Source organism: Eptatretus burgeri, chromosome 3, assembly GCF_056783735.1.
Source record: "Eptatretus burgeri isolate ZD-2024b chromosome 3, Ebu_testis_v1, whole genome shotgun sequence".
Classification (NCBI taxonomy): Eukaryota; Metazoa; Chordata; class Myxini; order Myxiniformes; family Myxinidae; genus Eptatretus; species Eptatretus burgeri.
Genome location: NC_140963.1, coordinates 47,877,242 through 47,887,241, shown reverse-complemented (window position 1 = coordinate 47,887,241; position 10,000 = coordinate 47,877,242). Strand labels below are relative to the sequence as shown.

The window sequence follows — 10,000 nt, the reverse complement described above, 5'->3', positions numbered from 1 at the left end:
GAAAGTATATAAGACGTTAGTGAGACCAGCTATGTTGTATGGTTTGGAGGCGGTGGCACTAACAATAAGACAGGAAGCGGAGTTGGAGGTGGCAGAGTTAAAGATGCTGCGATTCTCGTTGGGAGTGACGAGGATGGATAGGATAAGAAATGAGTATATTCGAGGGACAGCGCAGGTAGGACGGTTTGGAGACAAAGTGAGAGAGGCGAGATTGAGATGGTTTGGACATGTGCACAGGAGGGAAACGGAGTATATCGGGAGAAGGATGTTGAAGATGGAGCCGCCAGGGCAGGAGGAGAAGAGGAAGGCCAAAGAAGAGGTTCATGGATGCGGTGAGGGCGGACATGCGGGTGGTTGGAGTGTCAATGGAAGATGTGGAGGATAGAGCGAAATGGAGATGGTTGATCCGCTGTGGCGACCCCTAACGGAAGCAAGCCGAAAGAGGAAGAAGAGAATTGCTGAATAAGTCTTGGTACACTCCATCGTCATGTTATTATTTCACAAGACGAACATTTTGGTAACATCATAGTTACATGCATATTGTTATGTTGGTGGGGCAGATGGAGGAATTTCATTGGAAAGGTAGGATTGTACAGTGCAGCTCATGGTCCGTAGATGGGAAGAAGACAACTCGATGCAAGTTAAGTAGGGAAAACTGTGACCTTAAGTGTTACTTGTCACCACATGGGGGGTGGTGCAATGATAATTTGATAGTTGTGGACGAGTTATGACCAAACAAGGTGGATGAGTTGAATAGGTGACCAGAACAAGCGGATTGGATTTTGGTTCGGATCCAGCCCATCAGTGGGATACAAAACGTGAACTGTTCCACCTGGCAGAGGTATGCGCTCAACCGAGTGCCATTCTACTTTGTGCTGTTTTGCCAAGTTGTCACTCTGAGTGATTTTTCATTTGTTAGTTGCAAAATCGAAGATTTTTCAAGTACTGTATATTGGTTAGTCGATTTTGTTATTCTGTTGGGTCACCGAAATAGGTCACACTTATTGTCAGTAATTCTGTCTGTTTGTTTGGATGTTTGTTCGTTTGTCATCAGCATAATGGGTAGTAAACGTGGGCGGATTTTGACCAAACTCGGGTGGTAGGTACATCTTATGATCTAGTGCTTTGGAAATTGTGATGGTTGCTCGGGACGCTTTGGTTCCCGAGCAACAACCGAAAAACCCTCAAAATCGGTACCGTTCACGCGAAATCAATTATCCCACGTAGGGTTATGAATTTTGGCATGCATCATCTTCAGGTGATGCTCGATCAAATATATTCCGTTTTTTGTGATATATGGAATAGTTTACCCGCAGCGCCCCCTACAAATGGGGTATGCCCGAAAATTGGCGAAAATTGAAGGCCCCCTAGCGACCAGGTGAGTGCATTGATCCGAATGAAACTTTGCAGGTTCAGAGCACGCAATGAGTGCTACAACTTTGCCTCAGGACATATTGACCGATTTTGCTTAGGTCAGGGGTCAAAGGTCAATTAGTGCAAAAATCGATAATATGCGAGAGCTGGAGGTGCCTTCGCGCCAAATGCTACTCCTCCTTGGGTTATGGTCGGATGGTCATGAAAATTCACACTAATCATCTGGAATACATCATTGTGCAGAAACGATCGAGCCGGATTTTCGATTTAGATCTTTGTTCACCCACAGCACCCCCTTCGAACTTTGGAGATTTCCGATTTCAAACCGCATTTTCGGTACTTTTCATTCAAATGGATACCGAGTAGTTATCAGTTGATGGAACTGGATGAGATTTGATATGCATAATCTTAAGGTGATTTTCTATCCGCTATATGACATCCATTTCGCTCTATATCTTATAGTTTCCATGCTCGGCGACCCATCGCCGCCTACCGGCTTGTTCTGTCTGTTTGTTTGTCTGTTTGTCGCCTGCAGGTCACAATTTCAAACCGCTCTTCATGAAACTTCACCACATGATAGAGTTTGTCAAAAGGAAGAAGTCTAATGATTTTGAGGTCAAAAGCTCAACATAGGCTGAAGGTCAACAACTTGGGTGAGATTTCTAAAATCCTCAATTTTCATCCGAATGACTTGAAATTTGAAGAGGACTTATATTTCAGGGCACTGAATTCAACCAGCCAATTATTTTGGAGGTTCACATTGGCCAAAAGGTCAACATAGGCCAGATTTCTAAAATTGTCAATTTTCATCCAATTCACTTGATATTTGAAGAGGAGTTCCACATTTGGTTATTGAATTCAACCACCAATTATTTTTGAGGTCAAATTTGTTTTATGGATTTTGCAAGTGTCGTGCTCTGCATGAAGTCTTCTTGTTTGTTTGTCTGTCTGTCTGTCCACAAAGAACTTTCATGTTTTTCTCCGCACTGCTTGTGGGATTGAGACGAAATTTTCACCATTTGTGTGTCTATTCATGTAGAATGTTTCAATGATAATTATGACGTCATTGCACACGTGGTGTAGCAGCCATATTGGAAAAACGCAAAACTTTGGACCTCTGTATTTCTGAAACCGCACCAAGGAAAAATTTGAAACTTGGCACCGAGCAAGTACTCCTCATGATGAATGAGTGTGATATTTTATGACGTCACAGGTCCCCTCATTATGACGTCATAATTGCATATGTAGAATGCTACATCCAATCAGAATAAAAAATTTTGAGGTTCATCTTGGGATAAAATGGTCCACAAATTTTTTTTGATGATGTCATCAGTCACGTGATTCGGCAGTCATTTTTTTTGTTAAACCTTCAAATTCTTCCCTGAAATGGCTGAAAAGATTGAGGTGAAACTTTACACATATGACCGCCTATCCATGAGGAACAAAAATCACATATATGATGTCATAGGTCACATGGTTTGGCAGCCATATTGTATTTACCTGAAAACCTATAAAAACACACCACTCAAAAGAAGTTCTGACGATGGTTTGCAATCTCCGACTGCTCTTTTTCTTGTTATAGATCGCTTTGGCAATGCTAAAATGTAAAAAAAAAATATTGAAGAGGCAAGCTAATTAGACGAAATTAATTGCAGCACTTTTGTGGCAGCCAGTAATGCAATGCGTATGATAAAAATGCCAGTGCAATTGTCTATAGGCTCGCTCACTTAATCATTTTGTCTGCAGCCTGCAGTGGGAGCTGGTTGCATCTTCACTGGGAGAATGGTTGTGCCACTGATGCAGTGCCATCTGTAGGTGAGAGTAGAAATTTAGAATTTCTTCACGGTGCCAGCAATAATTCATCTTCTCTTCAAGAAGGTCACCATTTGGATCATTAAAGCCCACCAACTAATGATGGCAGACAGGACACCCAGTTTAATGTCCATCTGAAGGACGGCACAAACATTGATGAATTTGAACACACCTCTCAGCCATCCTGACAGCCATACAGTATATACAAAAATATATCCTATAGAAACATGTGTAAAAGCATCTTGAAAGGAAATATTAATTGGAGGCTTTCATCACATTCCACATTTTAATGAGGGTGCCGAACCTTTCAGACTGGGTAACCTCTTGTTTTTCTTCTGTTGATTCTGCTTTCCATATCATTATTCCACTGGCATTTTCCAGGTTTATTCCCTTTTAAATCTATTTTCTCTGCAACCGCTTATCGGATTGACTCAAAATTTTCACGAGAGGAGCGACTACTCATATTAATTTTCTGATGATAATTATGATGGTAAAAAGGTAACGTGGTGTGGCAGCCATGTTGGAAAAAAGGAAAAACATTGGACCTCTGTCTCTGAAACAGCTCCATAGAAAAAAATTGAAACTTGGCACATATCAAGTACTCCCAATGGGAAACAAGTGTTGCTAACCATGATGTCATCGTTATGATGTCATAATTCGATTCGCCGAACGCTTTATCCGGTCAGTACAAAAATTTGAGTGTTGTCTTGCAGCAAAATGTTCAAGAGAAAAAAAATCTGAGGTCATAGGTCACATAGTTCGGCAGCCATATTGGATTGAACATAAAAAGCTTTAAAAATACTCTCCAGAATGGCTTACCAGATCGATCTGAAAATTCATGCACATGATCTACGAGCCATGGGAATATAGCGTGTAAATTTTAACGTCATCGATCACATGGTCTGGCGGCGATAATTGTTTTTGAAGAATAAACCTTTAAAAACTCATCCTCTCCAGAATGGCTTGACAGTTCGAGGGGAAACATCACACACGTTTCCCAAGCCTTGGGGATACCAGGGTGTTCACGAATAACTCATAGGTCACATGGTCTGACAGCCAAATTGGATTCAATGAAAATCTTAAAAAAAAATTATTTCTCTTAAACCGCTTCTTCAATCAATGTGAAACTTCACTATTATGATCTCGAAGTCATGGGAAATATATGTTATAAATTTCAACCCAATCAGATGCATGGCCTGGCAGCCATAATTTAATTTTTTGAATCTGGGTTCTTTTTGAATAAGGCTCACGTGGCTGCACCTGGATGGGTTTGAGAGTAGAGGAGTAGCAGCTGAAACCTGAATTCTATCCAGGTTCCTCCTGATGACTCTATCTCTGCTTTTTGCTTATTTGGGGTCCTCCTGATGACTCCATCTCTGCTTTTTGCTTATTTGGGGTCCTCCTAATGACTCCATATCTGCTTTTTGCTTATTTGGGGTCCTCCTGATGACTCCATCTCTGCTTTTTGCTTATTTGGGTTCCTCTTGATGACTCCACCTCTGCTTTTTGCATATTTGGGTTCCTTCTGATGACTCCAATGCAGTACCTATTTGGTGTTCCATTTCATTTGAATTGAATTGAATTTTTTTTTAATCCCATTTTGAATTAAATTGAATAAAGGGGACGTTATGGGTCAGGTGTCCGATTAAAGCAGTGTTACATCAAAGCGGGACGTCTTGGTACCAGGTCATGATTGCCAACACTTATAAAGTGGCAGTTCTAGTTCAGTTTATATTTGCAGAAAATCCACTTCGCACAATGCCTTTATATACGAGTAAAATGTTTTGCGGTCGGAAGACGTGTAATGGTTTGAGACAACACACCTGTTCCACAGGTTGGTCCATTCCACCCTTGCTGACAGCGGCACACATCAGGCCGAACACAGCTTCCTCCATTCTCACAGTGAGTGTTGCACACAGCTACAGGTGAGAATGGGTGCCATAAGAGACAATGAAGTATCTCCACAAAAGAAACATGTGCAAGGTATGGGTACAGTACTCGAGAATCTTAATTTGCAACTTAAATATGTCAAGCTGGAAGGGAATGAAGGGTAACATTTACAGAGTTTCCCTTTGTGTGAACATGCTCATGGAGAAGTGAAATGATTGCTTGAAGTGAATTTTTTTTTCACAGAAAAATATACATTTAAGATTTAGAAATCAAATAAGTTCCATTGAATGTCAAATAATTTTCTAACTGTCGCTCTCCAATCATGCATAACTAGCTGGACGCCCATAGTAAAAATACCACAACAGAAAAATAAAAATAAAAGGAAGCCTTTTATTCTTGAGCTGGTTGAAAGAGCTAAATTGCATTATGATTTTCCCATAGGTTTGGATCAAGTTGAAGCAATCGAAACTTAATAATTATAAATTTCCTGTAGGCGTGAATTAATTTGAAGCAACTTTTACATCATGTATTGTCTCCAAGGTGCATTTCTGTGTTTTGAGGTTGGTTGAGCAGACAGACACCATTAGACAATTAAATACTCGTGGGGCACCCATCGGAAACCCACGGGCAGAGACAGGTATGATATTTGGACATCTCGACTTAGATGCTGCACATCGAGTCTTCCAAGTTGCAACTTTAGATATTCTCGGAAGTTTCGATATTTTTCATCATTACCTTGATAAAGTTGTTGCAGTCGAGCAGGTACGGCAAATCGTGGAGGTAATTGAACTTTCCCCTTGGAGCAACAAAGTGTAAATCCATCTCCTAACAGCTTGGTTGATTCATTTGTGAAATGTTTCGCAGAACAGTGTACACATGTTGAGGTCATAGGACCGCAACTATGCTCTTGGACAATATTATCAGCTACTTCGTCCGATTCATTATGGCTGCTGTTGTACATGTTTACGGAGAACGCATTACCCTCCAAAGTCTTTGTTGCTCAGCATCCTGTACAAGTTTGTGTTGAAGTTAATCAGCCATCTCATTTTCCCACCTCATTATTTTTGTTTCTGCTATGATGACGTTCATCAGCCGTTTCATTCTGTTTCTTCATTATTTTATTAATTTTGGAAAGGGTAATTCCAAATGAAATTCGTCGCGTTCTCCGGTTAAACGTCCCTCCGATCGATGCCTCGCCCTGCATGCCAAACACCAGGGTGGTATTTTATAGCTGGGTTGGGATTCCAACCCTGGAAAGGTAGCTCAAAGCCGAATGTGCAATCCTTTAAGAGCCTAAGCTATCCTGGCAGGCCATAAAATAACAAATGCAAAATATGATTGATTATTTGAAATAATACTTTACTTTTACTATGCTTTAGACATATTGTTGCGGGGCCGGGTATCGGTGGCGAGCACGACCGCTAGGTGGAGCAGTGGAGTCGTCTCCACCGAACACCCGGAATTTAGGTCATGACCCTCGGATAAGTCTGAAAGGCACGGGTCCCTTACAGGACCATGAATCGCCAATAATTCGACCGTGTGGGATAGGGTCAATTGCCAAACTTCAATATACCTAAGTACCCACGCGGCAAAGCTACCGGGGAATTCACACCCTCGGCAGATCTCAAGCGGAACGAGCCATTACCGTACCCGAACCGTGTGCAACCCGAGCAGATGGTTACCAAGGCCCGTCGGTCCAAATTAACAATTTACTGCCTCGCTATTTCTCAACACGCACCGTGCTAAGCCAATAAAATAAATGACAGGGAATGAGCTGGGACATTCAACAATAGACAAATTTATTACAATAATAATCGGGGCAGGAAGCACGTAAGGGCAGAGTTATCCGAATATCAGGCAGGCAATATACAGTGAGCAACAGCACTTAACAGTTCTACTTAAGAGACGGGGCCCCCACACAGACAAACACCCAAAAGAAACGGACCCCGTCGAGTCTTTATTGAAGGCTTCCAGCTCAAGGAATGGTGAGCTGGAAGCCAGATCCTGTGCTTGGACCTGTCCGCCTCGTGCGGTGTTAGACGATCTGGCTCAGTGGTGGGACTCAAACCCGCAGCCTTCACGTGGCGTCAAGGACGAAGGCACCAGGATGGAGTGGCAGACACCAGCACGATTCTGACGGCAAAAACAAGCGAGGAGGCAGTGAGGCATGCGAAGCAAGTGATTCTCCTCAGGCTTCGACACAACCAGACTCCAACGCCAACACGATCATGAACCCAAAGGGAGCCTGGTCTTTTTATCCGCTCCCTGAGCGGGGCGGAGCCTCGGTGTCAGACGCTCTGTGCGTGCTTGGTTGGACAGGGATTAGGTGTGTTGATGAGTTGTTCGCTCCTGATTGGACAGGGATCAGGTGTGTTGACGCGCTGTTCGCTCCTGATTGTACAGGGATCACACTGTTTGCTCCTAATTGGACAGGGATCAGGTGTGTTGACGTGCTGTTCGCTCCTGATTGGACAGGGATCAGGTGTGTTGACGTGCTGTTTGCTCCTGATTGGACAGGGATCAGTTGTGTTGACGTGCTGTTCGCTCCTGATTGGACAGGGATCAGGTGTGTTGACGTGCTGTTCGCTCCTGATTGGACAGGGATCAGGTGTGTTGACGTGCTGTTTGCTCCAACTGAACAGCAAGGGGAGCTTGGTAAAGCGCTAGTTCAGTGTAGGAGTTGTGAATGGGAATGGCAGGGTGGTTGGTTCGTCGGATCTAAGGATTTAAAGACCTGACTATAAAACAACTTCGCAGCGCACGTATACTTAATTACCCATTAAATAAGGGACGGGACCCCAACTAGAAACACATACTTACTGATAGAACTGATCTATAAGGACTCTGGCTGTTGTGTGCGATGGGTTCCAGATTCGTAACAATATGATGTCATCACATTGACGTCATCCTGCTTCACACAGGAGCTTTTGCTTGTGTGACTCTGGGATCAAAGAGTACCTCTGACTTGCAACTTTTTATTGTGACTACGTCTAAAGAATGAAACATTTTATTGCGACGACTGTCGAAAGAATACAGCTTAAATGGAAAAGTCTTTGAGAAAAAGTGTTGTGGGTGGTGGTGGATATGGGCGTTACACCCTTCTGTCCGGCAAAAACCGAAATTACTCTTTTCATGAGTATGGAGCATACAAACGGACATTTTTTTTAAATAAAAGATTTAAAATAAACCTGTTTAAAGTGGACGTGTGCATAACTTCGAAAAGAAGAACGAAAAAAAATCTCTTGGGAATTTCCCTTCTCGTGTTTATTTATTTCACATCGTGTGTGTGAATGACATGTTTATACACATGTGGTATACAGCTTGTTTATAAATCCTGTACTTGCACACGATTCGGCCTTGAAAACTCGAGTGAAAACCAAAACTTTTTTTTAAATTAAAGACTTCATGATTTTCTTTCCTTTGCATTATGAAAACGCACCTTCTTTGGGCGGTGTGTAATGGACCGGTGCCACGATCGCTCCAAAACCAAACCCTGACCATAGAAGTTCCTCCCCAAATGGACAGACAGACTGATGGAGATTATTATACAGATTAAATATAATTATTTCTTTTGACTCTAGAAAATCCTCTTTTGTTTTTTGCTGATGACTCCACCCTCTGCCGTACCATCTCTCATCCCTCAGATCAGTAGGCAGCAGCCTCGTCACTCTGTGCAGTTCTGGATAACATCACAAGCTGGTCAAACATGTGGAACACGTCTTTCAAGCCTAACAAATCTCACTCTCACCATGTCTCTCCGAAAGAACTGTCTGGAACCATCCCCCCCCTCCAATCTACTTTCTCAACAATCCCCTTGAAGAAGTTCTGTCACTCAAGATTTTGGGTCTCACTGTCTGCCATGATCTTTGATGGGAAAGCCACATTTCCAAGCTGGCCTCGAAAGCCAGTTGCTGACTGGGCATCCTCCATCGTGCAAAGTCCTTCCTTGGCACACCTGAGCTCTTAACGACATACAAAGCTTTCATCCACAGCTTGATGGAGTACTGCTCTCCGCTCTGGGCTGGTGCTTCTGTGTCACATCTAGCTCGGCTTCACGTTGTGGAAACTAAGGCTTTTAGGATCATTTGTATCACCCACGATGAAGCTGAGTCTCTGGGTCTTTCACTCTCTCACTGCAGGTAAGATGGTGGTCTTTTTGTCTTTGACGGACTCCTCTCTTGCCTTGCACCCCTTGCTCTGTCTGTGCTCTGTCCCCCTAATACTTCAGCAGGGTGTTCAAGGTCTGTCAGCAACTCCCTTCTGGTGAAACTGCCAAAATCAAGAATTACTGCTCATCTTACTCTTTCATTCCTCTTTTTCCCCTCCTCTGGAACAAACTCCTACACTCTCTTCAATCCCACTTTACCCTCCAGGTGATTAAAACAGCTGTTCACCACAATCTCATATCTTCTCCCATCCAAAAGCATGATCTTTTCTACCCCCGTTAATCCATCCCAAACACACCTCCTTCAAATTCAGTTTTTCTTCCTGAAAATCCCTGTAGTGTTTATGTTGCTTATCCCTTGTACCCTCCTGTCCCATCCCTCTCTCTTCCACAAATCTCCTGATGTCCCTGTTCCCTGCTGTTGTTGTCTCTCTTCTCTCTTCTCTCTTCTCTCTTCTCTCTTCTCTCTTCTCTCTTCTCTCTTCTCTCTTCTCTCTCTCTCTCTCTCGACCCTCTTGTTTCCTGTTCCATTTGTTATATGTTTTGTGTGTTACCTCTGAAAGGAGCCTTGACAAGGTATACAAAAAATAAATACTGTATAGCTATAGGGTATTGTCAAATTCCAAAAGAATCATATTTCACAACAGCAAATATATCACAGCATATTTCTTAAGAGCAAAACAAACAAAACAAAACAAAATAAAATAAAATATCAGGAGCGATGATCGAAGCAGCAGTCTGTTGCCTTCAATTATTTTT

The 10,000-nt window shown here is 42.6% G+C and overlaps 1 protein-coding gene across 8 annotated transcripts in view; it reads right to left on the bottom strand.

Moving 5' to 3' along the window:
* Positions 1 to 10,000, bottom strand: part of VWDE (von Willebrand factor D and EGF domains) — a 304,919-nt gene that overhangs the window by 46,415 nt on the left and 248,504 nt on the right. For all 8 annotated transcript variants that reach the window (XR_015056095.1, XR_015056094.1, XM_085873161.1 and 5 more), the window contains one exon: positions 5,010 to 5,105. Coding sequence is in view for 6 of the 8 variants with exons in the window: in XM_085873161.1 (XP_085729287.1) it covers positions 5,010 to 5,105 (96 nt within the window). In the remaining 2 variants the exon portion in view is untranslated. The remainder of the gene's footprint in view (positions 1 to 5,009; positions 5,106 to 10,000) is intronic.